Source organism: Brassica napus, chromosome A6, assembly GCF_020379485.1.
Source record: "Brassica napus cultivar Da-Ae chromosome A6, Da-Ae, whole genome shotgun sequence".
Lineage (NCBI taxonomy): Eukaryota > Viridiplantae > Streptophyta > Magnoliopsida > Brassicales > Brassicaceae > Brassica > Brassica napus.
This window is the reverse complement of record NC_063439.1, coordinates 8,149,326-8,176,017: the sequence shown is the minus strand read 5'-3', so window position 1 is coordinate 8,176,017 and position 26,692 is coordinate 8,149,326. Positions and strand designations below refer to the sequence as shown.

General features: G+C 38.3%; 7 protein-coding genes across 11 annotated transcripts; 6 read left to right on the top strand and 1 right to left on the bottom strand.

The window, feature by feature from the left end:
* Positions 1 to 15: 15 nt before the first annotated feature.
* On the top strand, positions 16 to 985 carry LOC106346938 (thioredoxin H-type 2-like). Its single transcript, XM_013786410.3, has 3 exons — positions 16 to 179; positions 444 to 569; positions 671 to 985. Exons 1-3 carry the CDS (start codon positions 90 to 92, stop codon positions 812 to 814), a joined length of 360 nt encoding a protein of 119 aa, XP_013641864.1. The 5' UTR covers positions 16 to 89; the 3' UTR covers positions 815 to 985.
* Positions 986 to 1,615: 630 nt separating this feature from the next.
* On the top strand, positions 1,616 to 5,258 carry LOC106346939 (pentatricopeptide repeat-containing protein At1g19720). 2 transcript variants are annotated; one of them, XR_007340305.1, is made up of 3 exons: positions 1,616 to 4,318; positions 4,940 to 5,143; positions 5,222 to 5,258. XR_007340305.1 is itself a non-coding variant. In XM_013786411.3 (2 exons), exon 1 carries the CDS (start codon positions 1,616 to 1,618, stop codon positions 4,295 to 4,297), a length of 2,682 nt encoding a protein of 893 aa, XP_013641865.2. In that variant the 3' UTR covers positions 4,298 to 4,318; positions 4,396 to 4,647. The 2 variants fall into 2 exon arrangements, 1 of the variants encoding a protein (XP_013641865.2); XM_013786411.3 differs by lacking the exons at positions 4,940 to 5,143; positions 5,222 to 5,258 and adding an exon at positions 4,396 to 4,647.
* Positions 4,399 to 7,420, top strand: LOC106346940 (jacalin-related lectin 3-like). The gene is made up of 7 exons (XM_013786413.3): positions 4,399 to 4,819; positions 4,940 to 5,143; positions 5,222 to 5,668; positions 5,762 to 5,995; positions 6,088 to 6,459; positions 6,555 to 6,776; positions 6,870 to 7,420. The coding sequence occupies exons 1-7, from the start codon at positions 4,817 to 4,819 to the stop codon at positions 7,170 to 7,172; spliced, it is 1,785 nt and encodes a 594-aa protein (XP_013641867.1). The 5' UTR covers positions 4,399 to 4,816; the 3' UTR covers positions 7,173 to 7,420.
* On the bottom strand, positions 7,236 to 9,349 carry BNAA06G13870D. The gene is made up of 5 exons (XM_013786414.2): positions 8,915 to 9,349; positions 8,681 to 8,823; positions 8,331 to 8,602; positions 8,083 to 8,237; positions 7,236 to 7,990 (listed from the first exon to the last, which is right to left on the bottom strand). Exons 1-5 carry the CDS (start codon positions 9,189 to 9,191, stop codon positions 7,398 to 7,400), a joined length of 1,440 nt encoding a protein of 479 aa, XP_013641868.2. The 5' UTR covers positions 9,192 to 9,349; the 3' UTR covers positions 7,236 to 7,397.
* A 994-nt stretch (positions 9,350 to 10,343) lies between these two features.
* Positions 10,344 to 13,671, top strand: LOC106346942 (BEL1-like homeodomain protein 10). Of its 3 annotated transcripts, none has more exons than XM_022687303.2 (5): positions 10,344 to 10,607; positions 11,541 to 12,339; positions 12,408 to 12,805; positions 12,881 to 12,941; positions 13,022 to 13,671. In XM_022687303.2, exons 2-5 carry the CDS (start codon positions 11,632 to 11,634, stop codon positions 13,400 to 13,402), a joined length of 1,548 nt encoding a protein of 515 aa, XP_022543024.2. In that variant the 5' UTR covers positions 10,344 to 10,607; positions 11,541 to 11,631; the 3' UTR covers positions 13,403 to 13,671. The 3 variants fall into 3 exon arrangements, with proteins under 3 accessions (XP_022543024.2, XP_022543023.2, XP_013641869.2); XM_022687302.2 differs by having other exon boundaries at positions 10,345 to 10,643; XM_013786415.3 differs by lacking the exon at positions 10,344 to 10,607 and adding an exon at positions 10,717 to 10,985.
* Positions 13,672 to 15,720: 2,049 nt separating this feature from the next.
* LOC106346943 (protein YeeZ) lies at positions 15,721 to 17,810 on the top strand. Of its 2 annotated transcripts, XR_007340304.1 has the most exons (9): positions 15,752 to 16,029; positions 16,124 to 16,216; positions 16,298 to 16,376; positions 16,462 to 16,540; positions 16,639 to 16,678; positions 16,755 to 16,889; positions 16,965 to 17,102; positions 17,184 to 17,499; positions 17,611 to 17,810. XR_007340304.1 is itself a non-coding variant. In XM_048782502.1 (8 exons), the coding sequence occupies exons 1-8, from the start codon at positions 15,812 to 15,814 to the stop codon at positions 17,443 to 17,445; spliced, it is 1,044 nt and encodes a 347-aa protein (XP_048638459.1). In that variant the 5' UTR covers positions 15,721 to 15,811; the 3' UTR covers positions 17,446 to 17,810. The 2 variants fall into 2 exon arrangements, 1 of the variants encoding a protein (XP_048638459.1); XM_048782502.1 differs by having other exon boundaries at positions 15,721 to 16,029; positions 17,184 to 17,810.
* Positions 17,811 to 18,330: 520 nt separating this feature from the next.
* LOC106346945 (chlorophyllase-1) lies at positions 18,331 to 19,890 on the top strand. Its single transcript, XM_013786418.3, has 2 exons — positions 18,331 to 18,719; positions 19,054 to 19,890. Exons 1-2 carry the CDS (start codon positions 18,450 to 18,452, stop codon positions 19,756 to 19,758), a joined length of 975 nt encoding a protein of 324 aa, XP_013641872.1. The 5' UTR covers positions 18,331 to 18,449; the 3' UTR covers positions 19,759 to 19,890.
* Positions 19,891 to 26,692: the final 6,802 nt, after the last annotated feature.

Here is a 26,692-nt window from a genome sequence, read left to right as displayed (position 1 = left end):
AGGGGTAGTTCTGTCAATGTAGTTTCCTCTTTTATAAGCTTGCTTCGCTTGAGTGTCTGAGAATTTTAGGTTTTCTCAGATTAGAAGAAATGGCGGCAGAAGAGGGACAAGTGATCGGTTGCCACGAGATTGATGTATGGGCCGTGCAGCTCGACACAGCCAAACAATCCAACAAGCTGGTGAAAATTTCTCTCCCTTTTGAATCCGACAAGCTAATACGTCGGATTGTCGGTATTGTTTCGTCTGTTGATTTGGAATTAGGTTTTCGTTTTTTTTTTCTCATTTTATGCTTGCGATTGGTTAATTAGAGTATATGTTCATGGCAACATTAGGGTAGAGTGAAATAAAGGGATTGATTGATTGGCAATATAAACAGGTCGATCTGCCATGTATTACTTAGATGAATTTAATGGTATCATAATGTCTCATTGTTTTTTTTGCAGATTGTGATAGATTTCACTGCTTCATGGTGCCCACCATGCCGCATGATTGCTCCAGTTTTCGCAGATCTGGCCAAGAAGTTCATGTCAAGTGCCATCTTCTTCAAGGTGGACGTCGATGAACTGCAGGTCAACAGCATTCTTATGTTTGCACTTATAATTATTTATTACACCCATATATATATATACATGATATTGTTATTATAACACTTGTGCTGTGTTTTCAACAGAATGTAGCTCAAGAGTTTGGTGTGGAGGCAATGCCGACCTTTGTGTTCATCAAAGACGGAAATGTTGTTGATAAGGTCGTTGGTGCAAGGAAGGAAGATCTTCATGCCACAATAGCCAAGCATACTGGTGTTGCTACTGCTTAAAGTTGGTTATGAGACAATAATAAGTTCCAGTTAGTTTTATTTTAAGTTTCGCTAATAGTAATGGGGATATTGTAGATGTAGAAGAATAATGTAGTGGTTAAGTGATCTCTGACTCTTTTGAGTCTGCAAGACTGCAACAATACTATAATGCATCATAGACCATTGCCTTTATTATGAGTGATTTACATTGGTTAATGGCTTTTGCTCAATATACAAAACGTACAAAACATAAAAGTTACCACAGCATCTCCATGGATTCTCAGCGAAATACAAGTTAGCGCAGTTAAGAGCGTCTTAAGCATGAGCCTTGCATAGTCCAGCTCGTGACATGGTTTCAATGAGCTTCCTCAGGACTTCCAGTGAACATAGTGCCATGTCCAATTAGCTTCTGGTTGCAATAAGATGTTACTCTCTGAACCGCATGAAGGAGAGAGGAGACTAACACAAAATAATACTATAAAACAGAGGAGAACCAGATTCATTTATCCCTCAAATGACTTGAATATAATCCGAATATATGAATCGTATACTTTTATTTTTGAACACCCTATGAATCGTATACTTTTACTGATCTAAAAAAGCGCTGAAATGTGCGAGCAGTCATGTGCCACGTGTCTTAGGTTCATTGGTAGTTGAAATTCTTATCATGTTTCATATTTGTAGCCGAAGGATTCCCACTTACCAAAGTTCTGAATCCTTCTTCCTTATCCTCTTCTTCTTCTTCACCGTGCATACTCTGTAATCTGTAAAATTTCGTCGAAAAACCAAAGAGAAGACGGAGGAGGAAGAAGAAGAAGAAGAATGGAGAAGCTTTTCATACCATCGTTCCCCAAAACTTGTGTGAACTATCAAATCCCAGCAAAGGTAGAGACTTCACCAGAATCCCATCCCAAATCCAGGAAAAAGAATCTCTCTTTCGTCAAGAAGAAACAACCCATCATCACCCCCGACGAGCAACTCGACTACTTGTGCAGAAACGGAAGCCTCCTCGAAGCCGAGAAAGCTCTAGACTCCATGTTCCAACAAGGCACCAAGATGAAACGAAGCACTTACCTCAACCTGCTCGAATCCTGCATCGATTCCGGCTCCGTCCACCTCGGCCGCATCCTCCACGCGCGCTTCGATCAGTTCCCGCAGCCCGACGTCTTCGTGGAGACCAAGCTCTTGAGCATGTACGCGAAATGCGGGTGCCTCGTTGATGCGCGCAAGGTGTTCGATTCAATGCGTGAGAGAAACCTCTACACTTGGTCTGCCATGATTGGCGCTTACTCGAGGGAGCATCGGTGGAGAGAAGTCTCTAACCTCTTTCGTATGATGATGGAGGACGGAGTTTTGCCTGATGATTTCTTGTTTCCCAAGATACTACAAGGGTGTGCGAACTGTGGTGATGTTGAGACCGGGAAGTTGATTCATTCTGTGGTTGTGAAACTCGGGATGACTTCTTGTCTCCGTGTTAGCAACTCGATTTTGGCCGTGTATGCGAAATGTGGTGAGTTGAGTTTAGCTACGAAGTTCTTTAGACGCATGGAGGAGAGAGATGTGGTTGCTTGGAACTCGGTGCTCTTAGCTTACTGCCACAACGGTAAACATGAAGAAGCTGTTGATTTGGTCGAGGAGATGGAGAAAGAAGGGATCTCTCCAGGGCTTGTTACTTGGAACATATTGATTGGAGGTTACAACCAGCTGGGGAAATGCGATGCTGCGATTGATTTGATGCAGAAGATGGAGAGTTTTGGTGTTACTGCCGATGTGTTTACTTGGACAGCTATGATTTCGGGGTTGATTCATAACGGGAAGAGATATCAGGCGTTGGATACGTTTAGGAAGATGTTTTTAGCGGGTGTAGTGCCTAATGGAGTCACTATTATGAGCGCTGTGTCTGCTTGTTCGTGTTTGAAGATTCTGAACCTGGGATCAGAAGTTCACTCTATTGCTGTCAAGATGGGGTTTATGGATGATGTGCTTGTGGGGAACTCTCTGGTGGATATGTACTCCAAGTGTGGGAAACTTGAAGAAGCCAGGAAAGTTTTTGACTCGATAAAGAATAAGGATGTGTATACTTGGAACTCGATGATAACGGGTTATTGCCAAGCGGAATATTGCGGGAAGGCTTATGAGTTGTTTACAAGGATGCAGGAGGAAAATGTAAAACCAAATATCATCACATGGAACACGATGATCTCGGGATATATTCAGAATGGAGACGAGGGTGAGGCTATGGATCTGTTTCAGAGGATGGAAAAAGATGGGAACGTTCAGAGGAATACTGCCTCATGGAACCTGATCATTGCTGGTTATATACAAAACGGAAAGAAAGACGAGGCCTTGGAGCTTTTTAGGAAGATGCAGTTCTCTCGTTTCATGCCAAATTCAGTTACCATACTGAGTCTTTTACCTGCTTCCGCTAATCTTCTTGGGGCCAGAATGGTAAGAGAGATACACGGCTGTGTACTGCGGAGAAACCTAGATGCGGTTCATGCTGTTAAAAACGCTTTGATAGATACTTATGCTAAGTCAGGAGATATAGGATATGCAAGAACGGTATTCAAGGGTATGAAAACGAAAGACATCATAACTTGGAACTCACTGATTGGAGGCTATGTTTTGCACGGTAGCTATGGTCCAGCGCTTGATCTTTTTGATCAAATGAAGACAGAGGAGATTAAGCCAAATAGGGGAACTCTTTCGAGTATCATCCTTGCACACGGTCTGATGGGAAATGTAGAACAAGGAAAGAAAGTCTTCTCCAGCATAGCGAATGATTACCATATTATTCCTGCTCTGGAACATTGTTGCGCTATGGTATCGTTGTACGGACGATCCAACAGACTTGAAGAAGCGCTGCAGTTTATCCAGGAGATGAATGTTCAATCAGAGCCACCTATCTGGGAAAGCTTCTTAACTGCCTGCAGGATTCACGGTGATATTGACTCGGCAATCCATGCAGCAGAGCACTTGTTCTCCTTGGAACCTGAGAATCCGGTCACTGAAAATCTGGTATCGCAGATCTATGCCTTAGGTGCAAGACTTGGGAGATCTTTAGAAGGAAAGAAACCAAGGAAAGAAAAGCTTCTTAAGAAACATCTTGGACAGAGCTGGATTGAAGCTAGAAATTTAGTTCATACATTCACGACAGGTGATCAGTCCAAACTGTGTACTGATGTGCTGTATCCATGGGTGGAAAAGTTGTGTAGGATGGATGATAGAAATGACCAATACAATGGAGAACTTCTGATTGAGGAAGAAGGAAGGGAAAAAACTTGTGGAATCCACAGCGAAAAGTTTGCCATGGCTTTTGGTCTAATATCCTCATCGCGTGAACCTAAGACGATCAGGATCTTGAAAAATCTTAGGATGTGCCGGGATTGCCATAATATTGCAAAGTACATCTCCAAAAGATATAGCTGTGAAATATTGTTGGAGGACACAAGATGCTTGCACCACTTTAAGAATGGTGATTGTTCCTGTAAAGATTATTGGTAGAGTGATTAACCAACCACTAAGGTACTACTTAACTTGATTTGAGCAGTCGTTTTAAGGACATAGCCACCTAATGTATCATCGTCATATATTTTATGCAGTTGAAGACTGAGTTAGTAGCATGGCTTGAGTAAATTTTGGTTGAAGTTTGAAAGCTCCTTATACGCCAGTGGTGCCTTGAAGTCATTTTCTTACTTATATGGGCACCGTGTAGATAGGGAACCTTACCAATTTAGGAATGGTTCAATAGTGCGTGTTTTTGTTATCCTGGAAGATATGATTCTTTGAGAATATGATTCCCTTTTCCTTCCATGACTTCCCTTGAAAGTGGAAACGCGAATGAATTGCTTGTAGTGACGTGTATTCTGCATCTTCGATTTTATATATTCCAGAAAATGCCCAACCACAAACGTAACCTTTTCTTCCATCATAAATACCCATCAAATGTCTAAGCTATGTAGTCAACTATCTCTTCACTCGAGCTTCTTGCACTTGTTTTGAGTCTTTTGAGATCATCTGAGAATGGTATTGGCAACATCTTTTGTTTAGCCTGATTCTTTATTTTATGTATATGTTTTTGTGCACCTTGAAAACCTGATTTTGCAGTTATGGTTATGTGAGATTAACTTGAAGTTGTTGCTGCAGAGTGTTCAAGGAAAGCCTGCATCAGTTGGCCCATGGGGAGGCCAAGGTGGTCATGCCTGGGATGATGGAATGTTCACCACAGTAAGGCAAATAAACATAGCGCATGGCTCTAGTATAGACTCCATCCAAGTTGAGTATGACAAGAATGGAAGCTCGTTTTGGTCTGAAAAACATGGAGGAAACGGAGGCTCGAAGTTTGAAAAGGTAGGACAAAGAGACTTTCTCTTAAACTAATCCTCTATAGTTTTTCAGAAATTGATCACCGTTCTCGTTTTGTTTTAGGTCACACTTGATTACCCGCATGAGTATTTGACCTCAGTACATGGAACCTATGGCAGCTATGACATCTGGGGACATGTATGTGTTCGGTCGCTTACCTTGGAGAGTAACCGCAAAAAGTATGGACCATTTGGTGTTGAGTCAGGTACATGTTTCTCATTACCAAAATCAGAGTCAAAGGTTACTGGGTTCCATGGGAAGGCTGGTTCCTATTTGGATGCTATTGGTGTTCACCTTCAACAAATTCATAAAGAGGATAATCCCTCCTCGAGGATTGTCATGCACTCACATCAAAATGTCCACAATGGTGATAAGGACTTCGAATACTCAGTGATTCAAGGAAGTGTAGGTCAAAACTTTGATATATTTGTTGCACTCAAGAAGAAAGATCCAACTTTGCCTTCTCATCAACCCCGTGAACACGCAGGTGCTGAGATCACCAAACATAAGGTGAATTCTAGACTTTCATGTTATACACTCAGATCTTTCTATTTTTTACCCGATTTTTGTTTACCAAAAGAACATCAAATTTGTTTTTATCAGGTGGTGACAGATACTGAGAAGGTGCAGCCAAAAGCTGGAGGTGATGCAAAAACATATGGACCATGGGGTGGAGCCGGTGGAATCGTATTTGACGATGGGATTTATACCGGTATTAGACAAATCAATTTGTCACGCAGTGTAGGGATTGTATCTATGAAGGTGTGTTATGATTCTAGAGGACAAGCTGTTTGGGGAAGCAAGCATGGTGGCAGGGGAAGTTTCAAACATGAAAAGGTGTGTGAATTTAATTTTTTTTAAGAGCTTGTTTAAAGCTAAAATACACCACAAATAACTACTATAACAGTCTCTCTGTTTTTGGTTTGCAGATTGTATTTGATTACCCATCAGAGATTTTAACACATGTAACGGGAACATATGGACCGTTGATCTACATGGGACCTAATGTGATAAAGTCGCTGACTTTCCACACCAATAAAGGAAAGCATGGACCTTTTGGAGAAGAACAAGGACCTTCCTTTACTCATAAAACGGATGATGCTAAAGTTGTTGGATTCCTTGGAAGAGAAGGTTTGTTTCTTGATGCAATTGGTGTTCATGTTATGGATTGCAAAATAAGTCCCCTCAAGCCATCTCCTCACAATGCAATTGTTCCTCATAACAACTCTGGCGTTGCTGTAATCGAAAATTCACCATGGGCTAATAAGCTAGTCCTTGCAGCAAACGGCCGTGGCGAAGAGGTAACTTGTAGATTCAACTGTTCTTTGGTGTATAGGGTTTCAGGATTGAACACCGTAATAGCAGCTTACTTGTTGAGTTTAAATCAATTTCACAGTTTGAGCGTGGAGTCGTCAAAGAACCAACACCGAGCGGGCCTGGACCGTGGGGAGGCAACGGAGGTAAACCGTGGGACGATGGTGTATATTCAGGGATCAAGCAGATATTCGTAACAAGAGGAAATGATGCTATCTCTTCATTACAAGTCGAGTACGATAGAAATGGACAATCTGTTTGGTCTGTTAAACATGGTGGTAACAATGGAGTCTTCACACACAGGGTAAACAACAGTCGATTTCTTCTTTCCTATATAAAAGCCACTTTTGTTTTTTTTATGCATCACAACCATGCTGATCTTGAGTGTCTCTTGCAGATAAAACTCGAGTATCCAAACGAGATGCTCACCTGCATTTCAGGGTATTACGGACCTCTGAACAATTCAGACAAAACTAACGTTGTCAAGTCTCTGAGTTTCTACACGAGCCGTGGAAAGTACGGTCCTTACGGTGAAGAGACCGGAACTTATTTCACTTCAACTACCACGCAAGGAAAAGTGTTGGGTTTACATGGTAGAAGTAGCGCTTACTTGGACGCCATTGGAGTTCATATGCAGCACTGGCTTGGCAACAACAATAAGCCTCAATACAACAGAGCTTCCTGTTTCAAGGTCTACTGAACAATCTTGTCTGCACAAAACAAGATAAACATCTAACCTCGTATGGGTTGCAAGAGTTGCAAGTAAAATAAACATGCGGATAAACGCATTGAGTTTCCTTTCCAGATAAATAACATTGTTGTTTCTATAAACAGATGAACACCAAAAGCTAGAGAAACAAGAAGAGAGTGTAAAATAAAATGTAACAACATAAGCATCTCCATGCTAAATTCTGTTTAATGATAACTATTTTGTTGTTCGTGAGTGAACTTTTGCGTGTTGCAACACTTCTCTGAGCACAGAAGCTATCCGATGAGACATATGATGTTCCATAAACATCTCTTTTACCCTCTCATACCCTTTCTTCCCCATTGTCGTCCTCATCTCCACGTTTGTTGCCAGCTTCACAATGTTTCTGGCAAGCGGTAACACACCCTCTTTACCGGCGTTGTGTAAAAGACCAGTTGTTCTGTTCACTACAATCTCCATTGTTCCTCCTGCTGCGGTACCGAGTACAGGAAGCTTAAAGGCCATGGCCTCGATTGTTATTCTCCCGAAGCATTCTCCTCTGGCTTGGGAGTTTTGGACAAGAACATCAATGGCTGCTAGATATGGTGCTACTTTCATTGTTTTGTTGACAAAGTGGACAACTTTCTCAAGTTGCTTCTCTTGGACAAACCTTCGTAGCTCTGTCTCAAATTTCGTCTGTGCGCTCATGTCGCTTCCTACTACAACTGCATGCATTGTTGGTACCTCATGCTTTTTAGTCTCTTTGATTATTTCTAGACTTTCATGGAAGGCTCTGAGGAATAGATCTTGGCCCTTTCCTCGAGATACACCTGCAATAAAAGAATCAACCGTAAAAAAAGCAAATTAAGTAAATTCTTGAGGAAAACTGAGTAACAAGAAGAATGTGTGATAGAAGGCTTACTATTAATAATGCCAAATAGAATGTCATCACTCTGCACTCCAAGAGATTCTCGAACTTGCTCACGCAAAACTTTCTTGGCGAAACTATCTTCAGCAACTTCCATCAACTCCTTGCTATTTCCTAGGTGCACGACATAAGTTTTAGGCATTTTAATCCTGTGTTACAAACAGTTCAAAGTAGAACATTAACGCCAAAAACCCGAGATAAGTAACAAACTGATACAAAATTTCCAAAGAGAGGAAACAGACCCTAAGCGATCATGAGTCCTGTTCTTCCAGTACTCAGCTGTTGCGTGCGAATCAATCATTGCCCCCGCAACAAAAGGAAGATGCTTGACTAAATCCGCCTTGAAATAATGACCTCTCATCTCATGAATCCACCAGAGGATCTTGGGAAGAACTTTAGGAACATTGTCCTTGAGAACAGCATCAAGCCATTTCCCAGCAACAGCAGTGTTCAAAACAACCAGATCAGACTTGAGAGCTGTATCTACAGCTTTCTGACTCTTCGCTGAGATAACCTAAACGAATCAATAAGATTGATTATGATCAGGAACTAAAAAGAACAATCACGGAGGAGCTAATCTTAAATCTTAAACCTTCACTCCTCGATCCAACATCTTGTGTTCCAAAACATTAACAACTTCATCTGCTTCAACAGGTTTCTGATTCGTGGTCCAAACAACTTCAGCACCAACCCCTCTCAACAGAAACGCAAGCTCCATCAACAGCAAAGGTCCACCTAAAACCACACACTAACTTCATCACTCGAAAAGACAAAAACTTGAGCTCGACCCGAGATTCAGATGTAAAGAAAGAGCAAGAACCGTTACCTGAGAGGGAGAGTTCGTGAGATACGAGTAGAACGAGTTTCGATTTCATGAAACCGAGAGGATCCGCCGATCGGATCTTCACGTCGCTGCTCTCTTGCTTCTTCTCCACGACGAATCGTCCGCATCGGTTTCCGCTGATACTGCAGGAATCGAAGGCGGATCTGACGAGAATCATTCCAACGGTTGATACAGATAAAAAGAGCAGAATCATCAGTGGCCATCTCTTCTTCTTCTGCATCATTGTTACCCACACACTCGTTGACGACGGCTTCCCCATTTAGTTCTCTCCGACTAGCTTCACCACATCCTAGGGGTTTCCAAAGTTACAATCCATCTCCGTGATTCCAACGATCTCTACGAAGAAAAACTACAGTAATCGAGTGGGGAATATTGGTAGGAAGATGATGTATCTCTGTCCCAACTTCAAGCCGTTTTCACCTAATACTAATGGACTGATCGCCGTTGTATTAGTGGACAGGCAGGTTTTGTATTGGGCCTACAATATCTGATATATTGGTTATCCATTAAAGGCCCATATTGGCTTCGGTTTGGTTTGCTGAAATTTCAGAAAGCATGATTTTTTAGTGGTGGTGGCAACGATGTATGTGGCAGTAAAGACATTTACTTTTTGTTTCACGACCATAACTTGTGGCTGTTTAATGCTGGATGTAGTAGGGTAAAGACATTTTACTTTTTGTTTTACGACCATAACTTGTGGCTGTTTAATGTTGGATTTCCATGCAATTTATATATTTGACAATTGGCATAACTTTATTAATTTATTTTTTTCTTTTCAAATTAGAGGTCTTCGTTTCTTGCTCAGACCATTTCCCAATTTAGTACTAGTAGCATCATCGATTCATGAATCATCATCGGTCTTTTAAATTATTATTATACTCTTTAAAAAAACACATCGTAGTTATATAATACTACGTTTTACACCATGACATTTTGAAACCAATAAAAAAACATATCAGATTTTTATTACATTTGATCCTCCCCCTCACCAGCTAACTGCCTATATTATATTTTGAACAAATCAACATCCACGTGGGAACAAAATCAATATAATCACCTCTCGAATACTAAGAAAACTATACATTAGCCATTAATGTAGCTATAAAAATAGTAAATCGTACGTATCTTATGCATTACGGAATATGCAAATACAAACATATACTAATAGATTGTTTATATATATAGGTGTATAGCTAGCAAAAAGGATTATAGCTAAAAAGAAATGAAAAAGACAAGAAACTTAGAGAAAATTGGGTATAACAGAAGAGTAAGGAGGGACTCACCAACTGGTTGTTAAGTCATTTAATCCTTCAATTAAGCAATTGAACAGACACCCACCCACCTTTGTTTTTTCTTTCATCTTCTTCTTCCCTAGACCAGCTTAGTATATTACTCTGTTTCCTCTAAATATATAAGTTAGATTTTTTATTCTTCTTTTATAATGTTATTCTCATATACTAACAGTAACACTAATAAAACTATATAGTATTACCATCGCATTATTGCCTTCAAACTTTTTTGTTTCTTTTTGTATTTAGTTAACATAAAAAAAAAGTAGTAGTCACTAGTATGCGTCAGGTCAATGACGATTAGTGATTTATATGTTCTCACGTGTTTACATAGGAATGGCTGGCAGACAACAAATCAGTTAATTAATTTACACTCGACGCATAAGGTACAGAAACTTCTACCGGAAAAGATTAAATTACAGGTAGCGGTTGTCAAAAAATTCCGGTAGTGTCATTATTTTATTGTTGATATATTGCCATACCAAAGTTTGAATTTTAAAATTGGGTTGGTGTCTAAATGTCCCAATGATAAGAATATGAGTTGGTTTTGTTCTTGTGGAGTGAAATTCCTTTTGGTTTATTTCAGAATTTCCAATTATTAATCGTTTTTTCTCTCTCGGGATTGGGTCTCGAGTATTTTCTTTTTGTCTTGGACTGTTGGAAACTCCTTCTCTTTTTTGTTTCCTAATATAGCAGCCACATCCACACTCATCACACAATCTCTATTTTCTAGGGTTTTAAAGTTTCATCTTCTCCTCCTGCAGGTAGTTTATCTTTTTTAACTTTAATCAAGTTCTTGATTCTCTATGATTGTTGATCTGCACTGTATTTCTTGATTCTTTGTATGTTTTTTACATCCTGTTTCTTAAAAAAAAAAAAAATCTCCCTTTTTGAAAATTCTCATATGAAATGAAATCATCAAAAAGACTTTTACTTTTTTTTCTATATGTAATAATTGATCTTCTCTGCTTTTGAGTCACTGAGTTGAACTACAAAACTTCTTTTTACTCTGCATTTTTCTTTCATCCTCGAGTTAGGTTTTCTTTATCTCCAAAATAATCTCGATAGGATCGGGTTTACTATTTCCTCTTCTATTACACTTTTTTTTTTCTATGACACAATTCTTGAATTGGGGGGTTCCTGGGTTTCTTCAGTTCTTGACCAAAAACACGTGCTTTATCAATAATTTGACTTTAATCCATTAAATTTTGTTGCTTTCCAAACTGTTAATGATCAAACTTGTTTGGTAAGAGGGATTACGATGTTTTAACTTCCACTCAGACCTTACACGACTCTTTTTTCTTCTTTTTTTTTTGCAGGAACTCGTTTCTTTTCCGACCAAACTCATCGAAGTTAAGACATCACTGTAATAAAATTCCTGCAGATTCACTAAAAAAAAGGCAGTTAACCATGGCGGTTTACTACTCGAGTAATGCCAATTGTTACCAGCAAGAACCAATCTATCTCAACCATCAACAACAACAACAACAAGCTTCTTCTTCCTCCGCCGTCGCCGCCGCATCTTTCGTCGGCGAAAATGTTCGAAACGAGATGGTTTTCATTCCACCAACCACGGGTCTTCAGACTCTCAACGGAGAGGTTACCGGAAACGATGCCGTTTCCAGCAGCGATCTAAGCTTTTATGACGGTCAAGGACTGTCTCTAAGCCTCGGCAATCAAATCTCTCTTCCGTCCTTTCACCACCACCATTTCGGTTTCACCCCACATCCTTCAATCTCGGTTAAGCAAACGCCACCGTTTGACGTGGAGGAGAAGAGCAAAGAGATGATGTCGTTGTTGGGTCAATCTAATCCTTCCTCCGGTTACGCTGGACTCTACAGCAATTACCGGTTTAACGAAACCTCAGGAGGTTTCATGAGCAGCTTTTTGCGTTCCCGGTATCTTAAACCGGCTCAGAATCTCCTCGATGAAGTGGTTAGTGTCAAGAAAGAGCTAAACCAGATGAGAAAGAAGAAGAAGAAAGGTGAAGAAGACTTTAACAATGGTTCCAAGGATACACAAGGAGAGTTATCAACTGATTCGAATGTGAAATTATCTACAATAGAATGTCAAGAGCTTCAGAACAAGAAGAACAAGCTCTTAACAATGGTTGATGAGGTAGTTATTTTAACTAAACTTAACTCAAATCTCTTAAATACTTAGTTCTGAGTATGCGTTGCTTGCAGGTAGATAAAAGATACAACCAATACTACCATCAAATGGAAGCATTAGCTTCATCATTTGAGATAGTAGCAGGGTTTGGATCAGCTAAGCCTTACACATCACTCGCTCTCAACAAAATATCTTGCAGTTTCCGCTCTCTCCGCGACGCGATAAAGGAACAGATTCAGATCATCAGAGAGAAGCTTGGGGAGAAAGGAGGAGGAGGAGAGTCATTAGATGAGCAACAAGGAGGAGGAGAGAGGATACCGAGGTTGAGGTATTTGGATCAACGGTTGAGACAGCAGAGAGCTTTCCATCAACAGCTTGGAATGGTTAGACCATCTTGGAGGCCTCAGAGAGGCTTACCTGAAAACTCTGTCTCTATTCTCCGCGCTTGGCTCTTTGAACATTTCCTTCATCCGTATGTGTTTTTCTTCGCTCACAAGTCACAAACCTTTTTTTCAGTTTCAGTATTACAGAACTTTTTTTTTTGTAGATATCCGAAAGAATCTGAGAAGATGATGCTTGCAAAACAGACAGGACTGTCTAAAAACCAGGTAAAAGCTGAGCTTTTTTTGTCTCCCCTTGAAAGTTGCAATCTTTGTGTTCTGTTTGAGTCATTTTAGTTTCTGCTTAGGTTGCTAATTGGTTCATAAACGCGAGAGTTCGTCTGTGGAAACCGATGATCGAAGATATTTATAAAGAAGAGTTTGGTAATGAGTGTGAGTTACAAATCTCCAAGTCTTCTCAAGAACTCAACAGCACCAACCAAGAAGACTCCTCGTCACAGCAGCAACAGGGAGATAACAACAATAACCTCGGCTATCCATCTGCAGACACAACAAACATTAATGACAAGCCACAACAAGAACAAGAGATGAACCGGTCAGGGGACTACGAGACGCTAATGAACTATCAAGGGTTTGGTCTGGAGGAGGAGTACCGTTACATGGGAGGGAACAACCAGGAAGACAGCAGATTCTCCAATGCCCATCACTTGCACGACTTTGTTGTTTGATACTATCGTTTTTGGAACAGGGGACCAGATTCTTGAAGCGCAAGGAATGTGCTTGTTTTGCATTTTTATAATTGAGGCATATAATAGTAATACACACCCATAACTGAGGCGTATAAAGTAGACGTGTAGGTTGCTTTTGTGTATAGTAACGCCAAATATTGATATGTGTGTATAAGATTCAAGGTGAAGGTGGGAATCAGGAATACTTACTTGCAAAAGTGTGAACACCGTTTCATTTTACATGTTACAAAGATTGAGCTCTTTGAATACTTTGATAGAATGCATAATTAATTTCGCTATGTATACCTATGGATCCAGAATCTCCTAGTTATTCAAAAGGAAAATAATAATGCAGACAATCACATAATGTTTGATATATACATGAAGGAAAAAACCAATCTTTGTGTCAAAGTTTCTTATCTTTAAAGTTTAAAGTATGTTCCTTCATAATCTTCTTTTCTTTACGTGTTTTCCTTGAAGATTCTGTAATACCCCGATTTTCTAAAATAATTTAAATAAATAAAAAGTCTAAAATCTCCATTTATTACTTTTCAAAAGTCAATTCCAAAGTCGTAAATCCAATAAATAGTCATAAATCTAAATAACATAATAAATATCGATAAAAACATAAAATCCGCAAGTTTGAAAAAGAAAGAAGTAAAACTCCCAAAGCACCAATCCGATAGGAATCACTCATGCTCGTCAGTCTCACCTGAAAGGGGAAAGAAAGAGGGGTGAGTAACAGGGGAGTTACTCCGTGAGGTATGGAATGCTAAACCGCAAACCACTGACTCAGTACATAGCACTACGACTATGTAGGCCTAGCTCTAGCATGAAACAAACACAGTGTCTGATACACCACACAAAACATCCAATGCGCTGATAGTACATGCTACTCTATGCACCCCGCATTTCTTCATAAGGATATATGTATATCTCTAGGCGTACAGTAGTCCATCTCTGCACTCCCACACTCTGCGCGTCGGCGACTGATACAAACGCCTTTGTACTCCCGCAATCTCACTGCTCGTCGGCGGCTTACACAAACGTCTTTGTGCACCCGCAATCACACTGCTCGTCGGCGGCTTACACAAACGTCTTTGTGCACCCGCAATCCACACAAACGGACTTATATATTTATATACATATATATAGCAGTTTTAACATCACTCAATTCATTCAACCGTTGAATCCTCTATTATCCTATTTCCGGTTTAACAATCAATGATAATAATAAACAAACAAGACTCTCAAACAGACTCGATTCACAGAGACGGATCATGTTTCGAAACTAGACTTTCCATAATAGTAGTACTAAACTAGCTCGGGATTTAACGGAATAGCCCTCACCTTAGCCACAGGCTGAAATGAACAACGGAATATGCGGTCAACTGAGGTCAACTGCAACACGAGAATCAACGACTTAAGCTCAGTGTCTCTGGAAATAAGTTTCCTAAAATGTAAACTTTACTAAAATAGAAACTTTCCTAAAATAGAAACTTCCCTAATATAACTTATTTCCTAAATTAGAAACTTTCCTAAAATATTCCTATAACTATAAATAAGGAGGCAACAAACTTACTAGAAAAACCCGCCGGAAGCTCGTCCAGAAAAATCCCACCGGAAGCTCGCCCAGAAATCTCGCCGGAAGCTCACCCGTAAATCCCACCGAAAAATTCACTAGTGACTGGTCGTCGAATAATTCAACAACAACTCGTCACACACAAAGAAATACTTTGACTTCATGAGAATAAAGAGAAAGGGTAGAGTTTCTTATATAGAGGAAGGAAAAGGAGGTAGATTTTCTAAACTTCCAATTTGGGACAAAATAAAAAGAGAGAATTGGGCTTTAATTTTAATAAAACCACAAAGGCTCCACCAAAACAAAATTAGGGTCGTTACAATTCTTGTAACGCCCCGACCCGCCCACGGCTAATGGGCCACCCACGCCCGCTCTCTCGGCCCGTGGGCCCCATCCCGTCTGACGGTCGGTCCGTTAATTTTTCCAAAGACTCGAAATCATTGTTTACTGACCCTGCAATCACCACCCGGCCTTTTCCCATGCTTTGGTCTCACTCGCACGCTATCGCGAATCACTTCCCGATAGGTCACCCATCCTTCCACTACTCCAGCTCAAGCACGCTTAACTCTGGAGTTCTTTAAGGATGTGTTTCGGAAAAGGTAAGTCAACTTTGGTGATATAGGTAGCCAAATCAATTCTCTTAAGCCTTTTTCACATATCACAACTCGGGATGTTACAGATTCCTTCCTCTATTATTAGTGGATTGTAGAAACGACGTGATGTTTCAAGTTCAGTAAACAAAACGGCGCTCAATCCTCTCTTATTTTCACAAGGACTGTAAGTTTCATCGTGTATCACTATCACAGAGTCTCAGTCCTCCGATTTCGATGGAAGTTTTTCAGTTGTCGCCGGAGATTCCTTTCCGTTTCCATCCTACACCACCTAAATTTCCACATCTTAGTAGAATCAACTTCTGCCGGCCATTATCAGCAACCAGCGATTCTCGATCCGGTACACCAGATTCAGAATCGCGGAACCGGATGTTCGTTCTCGGGATGGGATTCGTCGGAGGATTCTTCGCGGAAAAGCTCAAAGAAGCAGACTGGTATGATATCAATTTCTCTCGTGTGTGTTCGTATGATTGATGATAATCAATCAGATTGAGCTCGTTTCACAAGCTGAGGAAGACGATGTTGCAGGGTTGTTTCAGGGACTTGCAGGAGTGATTCAAAGAAGAAAGAGTGGGAGAAGAAAGGAATCGATCTTCACCTCTTTTCCGCAGATTCACCTGAGTAATGTTTTTAACTATCAACCACTTTCTAATCTCTGAATCTGATTCTATTATAACTCTTTTGTTACCTTTTTTTGATTAGATGGAGCTTGCTCGAAACTGTGAAGGATTACACTCACCTGCTCGTTTCCATTCCACCTTTAGCTGACATTGGTGATCCGGTTTTGCTTTCTTTCCTCTGCCTTTTCATCCTATCCTCTTTGCCTTTACTCACAAAACGCTTTTCTTTTCTTTTTTCGTCAAAAGATGTTGCGGGATGTAGAACTTGTCAGAGAGAAGCTTTCTAGTGGAAATCTACAGTGGCTTTGTTATCTCTCATCAACAAGTATGTAAAGGGCCTGCCTTTCTTCTTCTTCTTCAGCTTAATCTTTTTTCTTGGTTTTTAATTGGGTTAAAGATGTCCTTAAAGATGATTCTTTTTAGGTGTTTATGGAGATTATGGTGGTGCTTGGGTCACTGAAGAGTAAGTTTTATTTATTTATTTTTTCTTTCTCTTTTCTGTCATAGTAAGTCTAAAGGTAAATCCATGAATCTTGTAGTCATCCTCCTAATCCTAAAACTCAGTCAGCCAAACTGAGGTTAGCTGCAGAAAAAGGATGGTTGAGCTTGGGGAGTGATCTTGGGGTTTCTACTCATGTCCTTCGACTTGGTGGTATCTACGGACCTGGTCGCAGGTTGTTCACTGCTTTTATTGCCTAGAAAAAGGCTTTTAAAGACTGTTCCTCAAAAGGAGTGTTTGTTGTCTGCAGTGCGATTGATACCTTGTTGAAGAGGGAGAATTTGTCTGAAAGTCAACTGAGAAGAGCGTCCCGGAGATTCACGTCCAGAGTCCATGTTGAAGATATATGCCTAGCTCTTCAAGCTGCCATTGAAAAGCCATCTTCAAGGTATATGCTACTCCATGTTCAGTTTGTGATATCAAATAATGACCATTTATTTTGAGGCCGATGATTCGAGTGTTGTGGCAGAGAGATCTACAACATTGTCGATGATGATCCAGCACCAAGAGAAGAGGTGTTCCAATATGCCTTGGAGTTGATTGAAAAACGTTGGAAAAGGAAGATCGAAACAAAGCCATTTCTGTATGAGTCTAGGGAGCAGAGTTCATTGAGAGGAGAAAAACGAGTTAGTAACGAACATATGAAGGATAAACTAGGAGTCAAATTGCTTCATCCTTCGTACAAGTCGGGATTGCAAAGCATTGTCGAGAAGATGGACAACCCGTTTTAAGCACGGACCAGGACATGACTGCTGAATAGAAATTATCACAAGAAAAAAGCATCGGTACGTGAGAATATCGACGCCTGCAGAGAGAATTACCATTGTTAGATTTTGGAATTTGCATCAGTTAAATAATTGATGCCATTGTTGAATTGTTTTGCGTCATTTGAATAGAATCCATGGCTAAGGGTGGGTATACTCTACTTAAAGCTGATGGAACCGAACCAAAGTGCCATTTCATAAAAGACTTATAAGACGTGGAGAGTTTGGTGCTCGAACAATGATAACCATCCCTATCACCGGATTAATGTTTCCTCGAATACAAATTCTACATATTTTTTTATCATCACGATTTAACAAAGCTAGTTTATTTATAACATGCAATGCTAACTGGTTAGTTAACTACTTATAAGTTCAAGGTATATCATCAACATATTAAAATCTCAAAATATACAAGAGAGAAATTATCCATGATTCTAAAATCTAAATATAACATACAGTAAAAACAAAGGAGACAAATTCAGCAACAAATGCAGAAAACGGAGGACTCAATACACCGATCAACTAAGGGTTTCTTCCGCATGTTTGAAACGAGGGATGTGAAGATGCTACGTGTAACACTCAGATTGGGATCCAACGACTGAGGGCGGTTTCAAATAGTTGACGGAGATGGCCGTCGATTAAAACCAAGGGAGGCAATTGGTAGGGCGAGCAGTTTGACCTTGCATGGCGTCTAGACGAGAAATAAACAAAGCACCCACAATAATTTTCTAACTAACAATTGTAATAATTGGAAAAATGAAAATCACGTGCTCTTTTGCATTTGTCGGATTCACAGATACCATTGAATCACATGTTGAGTTTACTACGAGAAGCCGAGAACCACAGAACGCAAACCGGCAAATGGATAAGAATTTCACGCCTATATAGTAATAACTAGAGACAGTCGAGACATTCATCACCATTTCTATAAATCATACGTCTTAACACACTCTTTTTCCAATATTATACAAATGGCGGGGAAGGAGGACAGTGAGACGTTTTACTCGGCGGCAACTCCTTTGGCGTTTGAGTTAGGCAGCCTTCCAACAACCGTGATCCCCGCAGACCCGTCGGCAACCGATTTGACCGCACCTCCAAAGCCTGTAATAATCACCTCCCCAACCGTCGCCGGAACTTACCCCGTCGTCTTATTCTTCCATGGATTCTATCTTCGTAACTACTTCTACTCTGATGTTATTAACCACGTAGCTTCTCATGGCTACATTGTTGTAGCCCCACAGGTATGTCTTTTTAAAGTTTATTTATAGTATAAAGTTTATGGAAGTAAAATAAAATTGAGTTGATTTTTTTGTCTACTAATAATATAATTGTTATTAGAACTATTCTATATAATTTCATTCTCCTAACTAATAAATATGTTTAACATATATTCGACTTGTATTTCATTTTTCAGGTGGTATGTATATCAAATAAAATACATGTTGTATATGCAAGTTGATTACGTGAATTTATAATTGCCTATTTATCAACGTATATAATAGCAAGAATTTTAATTATTTTAAATTTATAAGTTAGCCATAGCCATTTTTTTTTTTTTTTTGGTATGACATGTAGCTGTGCAAGATTTTGCCGCCGGGAGGGCAAGTGGAAGTGGACGATGCTGGAAAAGTGATAAACTGGACTTCGAAAAACCTCAAAGCTCACCTCCCAAGCTCAGTAAACGCTAATGGCAACTACACCGCACTCGTGGGCCATAGCCGCGGTGGTAAAACCGCGTTTGCGGTTGCGTTAGGCCACGCCGCAACACTAGACCCATCCATCAAGTTTTCAGCTCTTGTAGGAATAGATCCAGTTGCAGGAATCAGCAAATGCATAAGAACCGATCCCGAAATCTTAACGTACAAACCGGAATCATTCGACCTGGACATGCCGGTTGCAGTGATCGGTACGGGTCTCGGACCGAAGAGTAACATGCTGATGCCACCATGCGCACCAGCGGAAGTGAACCATGAGGAGTTTTATATTGAGTGTAAGGCTACCAAGGGGCATTTCGTGGCTGCGGATTACGGACATATGGATATGTTGGACGATAATTTGCCCGGTTTTGTCGGGTTTATGGCGGGTTGTATGTGTAAGAACAGTAAACGCAAAAAGAGTGAGATGAGAAGCTTTGTTGGTGGAATTGTGGTTGCGTTTCTAAAGTATAGTCTATTGGGTGAAAAGTCAGAGATTCGACAGATTGTGAAGGATCCCTCTGTTTCTCCGGCGAGGCTTGATCCTTTGCCGGAGCTGGAAGAGGCTTCTGGTTATCTCGTCTAGATTTGTGGTTAAGGAATGTATTGGTATCCTCAGGGAAGCTCCAAACTCGTAATAAACTTATTGCATGTTTCACTACTTTAATAAACATATTGAATATGTATCCTCCAAACTATAAATAATGTTTCCAAGTTACTTATGGAATTCCAGTACCATAAATATCAGATTACTATAGTACGTGGAAAAATGGTTAAAATGGAAATTTTGAAAAATGCATATAAAAATAAGTTGTGAAATATTCTAGTACAAATTTTGAGATCCAGAAAACATATGTACACAAGAATTCTAAAGAGATCAAAATGACAGATATGAAGAACTCCAAACAAAGGTCCTAAGAGCACGATTATCGCCGTCCTTATGGACATATCTTAGCATAATAATCATTTAATTTAAATCAATAATAAAGAAAAAGGAGAGGGACGTTTGCTAATTAAGAAGTTTTTATGCTAGTCCTTAAGTGCACGTGTCAGCCTCTGAAAGGAAGACCGAATCTTATTACGGTCTTTCTCGTTTTCATCGTCTCCCTCTTCTCTCCCGATCTGTTGTCGCTCAATCCACACCGCTCTGTCCTCATATACAAACCTTCTCCGCCGCTTCCAATCAAAATCAGGTATGTGTTCCTCCTCTGTCTTCTGTTTTCAGAGTTGGATGAATTTTTTGTCATTCTCGATCAATCTTGTCTGTTTTGGGGATTGGTTGGATTTTGTTGTGACGATTTGATTGTATGCTTTGTGTAATCTGATTGAATGGTTGGTGTTTGAGTAAATTAGATTGAAAATTAGGGTAGATATAGGGAATTGAGCAAAAAAAAATTATTTAAGAATCCTTTGTGTAATCTGGTTTTGTTCTTGTAAATTGATGATAATAAAATCGTACTCAATGCTGATTTGAAAGGATTTGTTCATGTTGTTGGTTTCGTATCTGGTTATACGAGTAGAAGGTAGCTTCGTCTGTGTTCGTTCTCTTTGTGATTTTCTTTGGGATACAATGGGTTTATCATCTACAATGACGTTGTCCAAGCACTTCTACACTGAAGTTGTTTACAACGATCAAGGAGAGAAACCTCAATTGCGCTGGCGTAAGATCCACCAGGATACCTTCGAATATCTGGTGTCAATGAGAGGTTTAAATCTGGTGTCAATGAGGTTAACTTTCTTTACCAATTGCGTTGACTAGTATTCGTTGTTGATGATATAAAGAATCGGGTTTGTTTGTTTTTTTGGACAGCTTTCCTCTAACGATCAGGTTGGTGAAGAGTTGGCTCAGTCCGGCGTGAATGTAACGTGCAGAATGTGCTTCTGGGGAGAAAGCCAAGGAAGTGAGAGAGCAAGGAGGATGCTTTCTTGTAAAAGCTGTGGTAAGAAGTACCATAAGAATTGTGTAAAGTCTTGGGCTCAACATAGAGGTACTTTCATTTGATTCGTTTATGTGTCCTATTTTCTCTTGCTTGGTAAGGCTTTTGAAGTCTATAATTGTTGTAAATTGCAGATTTGTTTCATTGGAGTTTATGGAGATGTTTAATGGTTTGCGTTTGTTAGATTACTTGTCGTTTGTTAGATTCGCCGATGATATGATTACCGTTTGTTGTAATTTTCGATCTACTTTCATGAATAAGAACACCCATTTGCACATTCATTAGAGACAACAAGAAGTCCTACCAATAATCTACAGTTTTGAAATTGTCTCTTACTTTTGTCTCTTAATATAAAATAATAATAAAATAAGCTAAGGACTTAAAAATTAGTCCTACCAATAATGTTGCTCTAAAAGAGTCTGACATATGTTGACAAGAAAAGGAGTGATTTATTTTGAATTGATTGCGCGCAAAATATCTTGCATAGAACTATAGAATTGTGTGATAAAAAAACAGATACGAAACTCTCGTTTAAATTTTTGTTTGTTTGTATGGTCCTAATGGATTCACATGTGTGTAAAGAATCTTAAAAATAGCAATGTTAGTATTAGAGACATGAACTCATTAAATTCGTTTTGTTTGTATTGTGGCGACGATATGGTCCTTACAATTTGTCTGTACGTATATGACGAGGTGTGTGTGTGGTGATCATTTTACTCCGAGGTTCACAAGCATGGGTTCTGACCAGCAGACGACGGAAGGAGTTGCGTCACGACAAAAATGATTATATAACTACTACTATCTCGAAAATACGACATAAATCAATTGTATCTTTTTATTGCAAAACATATAATCTTGGTTAGAAAATTGAACATGATATTTTGAAGTAGAAGTGTGTTAACCTATCCTAATATGAAGGTTAGTTTAGCCTTTTAATTCTATTCACTTAATTTTCCATATCTAGTTAACCACCTATCCTAGTTATGCAGGTTGATTTAGCCAATTTTATAAAGAGAAGTGTATCCCCACTCCTAGAGTCGTGATTAGAGGCTTTTGAAAAATTCATTTGCCTATGGCCCCTAAATTTTGTAAAAATTTTAGAGTTTCTAATTACAAAAAAAAAATTTTTACATGATAGTTAACATATTTTCTTAGTTAGATTTTTATTCTTAGTTGATTTTGAATTACATTTCTGTTTAAAATAATTAGTTTTATGATCATTTTTTGCTATATTTTAAATAAAACTGTAAAGATTGTACTTCTAAAAAACTGCAAATATTTGATTCACATTGCTCTTCTTTTTATATGGTATGAGCCTTGTTCGGAAACTCGCTAGGCGCAACGCGTGCGGATGACCAGCGCCTAGCGATTTATTGAAAAATCGGAAATAAATCGGGGAGTAATCGGGGATTTATTTTTTATGGTTATAGTACTCACTAGTACATATCTTCATTTGTGGATTCCAAATATTATTAAAACTTAGGTCAATTGTTTTGTTTAAACCTTTTGGACCTACTAAAAAGTGGTTCAACCCGTGAAGGGTGGTGTTTTATAGTTTTTTATTATTTACTTTGTTTTAATAAATATAAAAAGATATGTATGTCTTCGTCTTCTTCCTTCTTTATTTGGTTCTGCGATTAAACGTTTGGCCATCCATGGTTCTTTCTGTATAATTTGATTAGTCAACTTTGTTAACGTAAATCTTAAAAATGATGATCAAGTAATTTTTCTCAGATCTACAAAAAGAAACATTTTCAGAGATTTTTGAGCTTTCCGGAAACAAAATTACGCGGGGTAGTTTCAAAAAAAAAAAACATTACGCGGGCGTGTAACCTTATACCACGTTCTGGGCGGTTAAAACGCGGGTTAGCGTGGAATGCATCCGAACTGGCGAAACTCGCCACGGTGACCCACCGCTTCACGATTTTGCGGACGATTACTCGGCAACTCGGCCGCTTTTTAGAACAAGGGGTATGAGTAAGATTTATTTTATATATTTATGAGAATTTGATTAAAAAAATTGTGATATTTTTAATATATAGTTTATTATATTTAATTTAAATGCTAAGATTTACCTTTTGACAGCTACCAACATTTCAATCAAAAATTTGTATATTTGTATTATATTACAAATTTATACTTTTTGATCATGATTTAAAAATTTTAGTTTATAAAATTTTGGCAAAAAAAAATTTAGAAAACATTTATGTAATAATTCAAAACTTTTGAGTGTTATATATATATTAAAAATATTTTATATAATTTGAAATTAAATAAAATTATATATTATTAAAAATAGAGAAATTTGCACTCCTACCAACGCATTTTTCGCTAATTAAGACAATAGCAATTTCAACTGTTTGAACACTGTGCAAATTCACATATGACACTGATACCCTTACACGCTAACCTCAATAAATTATGTGTTTTGAATAGGCAAATCTTATGTCTAGATACGCAAGGATCCTATTTTCTGACATCTTCATCCAAATCCTTTAATGTCATATTGGTTTTCAATTAACCGCTGGGTTTCAAACTATTTTTTTCAAATTTCAAAACCATATCTCTCTTCATACGATTCTCTCTCCATTTTCATGTCTCAGAAAAATCATTCTTAAACAGAAACCCCTAAAATCTGCCGGCGAGCTCGTGAGAAAATTGAGAATAATAATTCGCAACATCCACCATGCCCTAAAGATAAGTACAATCTTTGTTTTATTGGGTAGCAAATATATATATGGCCATTGATTCCTCACTGTTTTGTGCGACTTTGCCGGCAACTACTCTGACGGCAGCTTAGCTTGCTCCTGGGTTTCAATTTCATCCGACTGATGAAGAACTTGTGAGCTATTACTTGATATCTACAAGCATGAGCTTTGAGACTTTGCAAGTTATCTAGATTTCTTTCTCTTTATTTGTTTTAATGCATCTTTGTGATTTGGGGTTCTCTGTGATATGAGTTACTTGTTTCTGATTTGGCTTCTTTGCGGTTTTGTCTTGACTTAATTCTAGGAAAAGAGTTTAGCTTTATGCGTCATTTTCTAGGGAAATTTAGTTGTATATTTACCTTTTGCCATGTTTAAGCTGTAAACCTGGAACCTAAATCAACATATTAATTGTGCAAAAGTTAGTATTTTGGGTAGATTCCACAAGAGTTTCTTGACATCTTGTGCTTCAATTTTATTTGCTTTTGTTTCAGGGAATGACTTTCTTGTTATGTGTTTAGTTAGCCATCTAATCATTCTTTTTATATCTAAGAGTATTCTTAGCTGAGTTGTGAATGTTTTATCCGGATAATAACATTTTCAAATATTTATATTTCATTTTGGTGAAGCTAATAATATGTTTAAAAGGACACATAAAATTTTAGCCGGTTGCACACCAACATGTACTATAATAATCGCAATTATTTACATGTTAGTCAGTTTGTCTAACAAAATTTACAAATGATATTTCTAATTTTTAAGGTTAAACTTCATATAACCAACTTGTTACCATCATGTCATATTAAGCCATTTACTTAACTTTATGTCTTTTTACAAACTTTGTAGGAGCCAATGTCTTAAAGATTTAACATAGTCTAATATACCTTCTCTACAACAATCTACTACAGTTGGAACGAATAATAAAACCGTGGAAAATGTGGATGCTTCAGCAGACATTTGGGTGGATCAAAGTAGGAACCAACATAGTCAAAACAGTGTATGTAATAAAGAAGGAGACATGCTCAGAAGAGAGTGAGACCATAGATAGGTTTTAAGCAATGGTTTTCAATCCTATCGAACTAGAAATAATCTGATGTCTAGTATATGCTTTTCTGGTAGTATTTATAAGTGTTTAGTTAGAGAGTTATGAAACTCCACCGTTTGTACTCTTAACTTTTTTTGGTTATAAATGTTTTGAAATACTGTTATGTACGTCAATAACAATTATTTACTTTACTTGATTGGTTCTTTATGTTTGTTTCAAGAAATTTTTTCCAGCATTACAAAAGTATTAGGTGAGAAAAATAAAGTGATTTTGTCTACAAACATGCATCATGTATGGAGATGAATATTTCTTCTATCTTAGGGAAGCCACGTCAACTTGTTGGTGCATTGTTAATAAACCAAATAGTAGGTGGTTATGTAATATAATAGACACGATTCATAACGTTGTTGGCCGGTTAATAATATTCATAAACGGATTATGGATTAAAATGTGGTTACTAGTTAAAGTCTTCCCAACCTATCAGAAATTTCACTCTCTCACTCTTTTTTAGGACGGAAAGATACTTTACTTGATTGCTTCTTTAGAATTGTATAAAAAAGTTTACTAGTTTGAAAATATATTAGACGGGAAAATAGTTGAGTTAGCCGGCATACATAATTTTGTATTTTGTATTTTTATATTGTTTACATCAAAGAAAATTTAGTAGATCGCTAAGAAAATTAATAGACAAAAACATATATTTGTTAGGTGGCCAGACTTATTTGATACTTATGTTATATCATATTTTGTGCTCACATATGTGTTCAAAATTATCTAAACACATCTTGTACCACTTTGATTTCTAAAGAAATTTACCCGGCTAAACAAACAATTGGTTGTATAATTTTTTTATTTAGCCATGAATAAATTTTATTAGCTAGCTAACTATCATATTATTATATCCATCTCTGTGAGGGTAACGAGATCCAATTTCTGGCTTCAAATGAAATTCTATGCTTCTGGAGGTGAGATGAGATGCTAGTCTTGATTGTCTAAGTGATCCAAAAAAAATTCGGATGCCGAAAAACTAAAGATGATGAACTTCAAGAGAGAGAACACGTGATCTTGTTTGAGATTGTCGTGGAGATTGAAAACATAAAAACTAAATATGAAGCTAACCTTTCTTTGGATTTAATCTCTACAATTTTCTCTGAGTTTTTTTGAGCTTAACAGACCAGACACCTCCATTTATAGACGCCCAATGTTTTCTGAACAGTACAAGTTTTTCATTACCCCAAATTGTGTGTATTTTTGATGTAATCTCTTCGTCGGATTTTTTTTTTTCTGTGAAAGCCTTATGTGTCAGAATGTGAGTGGAGAAAGTTACACATGCTGGAGAGCACTGGTCATTTTCTCTGAACGAGATATACTTTAGAAATCTAATCCAATATATTTTCTAATTCTTCTTTTACTTAGCTAGATGTTGGAAGATTCTAATTGTACTTGACTGCGCCCTATACTATAGAAAGATCGTTTTGTGGAAGGATAGCTTTGACAAATCCATCTTTCTATGTAACCAAGCCATTTCCCCTTTTTACTATTTTTGATACTTTATTAGTTTCAATGTCTTCTTTTGTTTTTGGACAAATTATCCCTTGTAAATATCATGCAAACTGTATTTCTGAATTCGCCTCCCGCCTCCAGAAACCTCCGCAGGGCACTGCTCACTCCTCGGTACGGACTTCACATATGGTAGTACTGTTGTAGCGAAGCTGAAGCCATTAAAACCTATAACATTTGGGCCAATTACTATCTAAATGGGCCTAAAGCCGAATTTGTTGACATTGACTTTCGAGGATACGAAACAGTCCACTAATGTCACTCTCATCTCTA

What these genes read in the sequence shown, in the direction of transcription:
- LOC106346940 (XM_013786413.3), top strand. An exon ending in GAAGTTTCAAACATGAAAAG is followed by an intron (nt 5,996 to 6,087) that starts GTGTGTGAATTT and finishes TTTGGTTTGCAG; the next exon opens with ATTGTATTTGATTACCCATC. An exon ending in CAAACGGCCGTGGCGAAGAG is followed by an intron (nt 6,460 to 6,554) that starts GTAACTTGTAGA and finishes TCAATTTCACAG; the next exon opens with TTTGAGCGTGGAGTCGTCAA.
- LOC106346939 (XM_013786411.3), top strand. Translation starts at nt 1,616, where the DNA reads ATGGAGAAGCTTTTCATACCATCGTTCCCCAAAACTTGTGTGAACTAT.
- LOC106346945 (XM_013786418.3), top strand. Translation starts at nt 18,450, where the DNA reads ATGGCGGGGAAGGAGGACAGTGAGACGTTTTACTCGGCGGCAACTCCT. An exon ending in ACATTGTTGTAGCCCCACAG is followed by an intron (nt 18,720 to 19,053) that starts GTATGTCTTTTT and finishes TATGACATGTAG; the next exon opens with CTGTGCAAGATTTTGCCGCC.
- LOC106346938 (XM_013786410.3), top strand. Translation starts at nt 90, where the DNA reads ATGGCGGCAGAAGAGGGACAAGTGATCGGTTGCCACGAGATTGATGTA. An exon ending in CCAAACAATCCAACAAGCTG is followed by an intron (nt 180 to 443) that starts GTGAAAATTTCT and finishes TTTTTTTTGCAG; the next exon opens with ATTGTGATAGATTTCACTGC. An exon ending in TGGACGTCGATGAACTGCAG is followed by an intron (nt 570 to 670) that starts GTCAACAGCATT and finishes TGTTTTCAACAG; the next exon opens with AATGTAGCTCAAGAGTTTGG.
- LOC106346943 (XM_048782502.1), top strand. Translation starts at nt 15,812, where the DNA reads ATGGAAGTTTTTCAGTTGTCGCCGGAGATTCCTTTCCGTTTCCATCCT. An exon ending in GGTGCTTGGGTCACTGAAGA is followed by an intron (nt 16,679 to 16,754) that starts GTAAGTTTTATT and finishes TGAATCTTGTAG; the next exon opens with TCATCCTCCTAATCCTAAAA. An exon ending in ATCTACGGACCTGGTCGCAG is followed by an intron (nt 16,890 to 16,964) that starts GTTGTTCACTGC and finishes TGTTGTCTGCAG; the next exon opens with TGCGATTGATACCTTGTTGA.
- BNAA06G13870D (XM_013786414.2), bottom strand. Translation starts at nt 9,191, where the DNA reads ATGGGGAAGCCGTCGTCAACGAGTGTGTGGGTAACAATGATGCAGAAG. An exon ending in TCACGAACTCTCCCTCTCAG is followed by an intron (nt 8,824 to 8,914) that starts GTAACGGTTCTT and finishes GTGTGGTTTTAG; the next exon opens with GTGGACCTTTGCTGTTGATG. An exon ending in TGTTGGATCGAGGAGTGAAG is followed by an intron (nt 8,603 to 8,680) that starts GTTTAAGATTTA and finishes TGATTCGTTTAG; the next exon opens with GTTATCTCAGCGAAGAGTCA.
- LOC106346942 (XM_022687303.2), top strand. Translation starts at nt 11,632, where the DNA reads ATGGCGGTTTACTACTCGAGTAATGCCAATTGTTACCAGCAAGAACCA. An exon ending in TCTTAACAATGGTTGATGAG is followed by an intron (nt 12,340 to 12,407) that starts GTAGTTATTTTA and finishes CGTTGCTTGCAG; the next exon opens with GTAGATAAAAGATACAACCA. An exon ending in TTTGAACATTTCCTTCATCC is followed by an intron (nt 12,806 to 12,880) that starts GTATGTGTTTTT and finishes TTTTTTTTGTAG; the next exon opens with ATATCCGAAAGAATCTGAGA.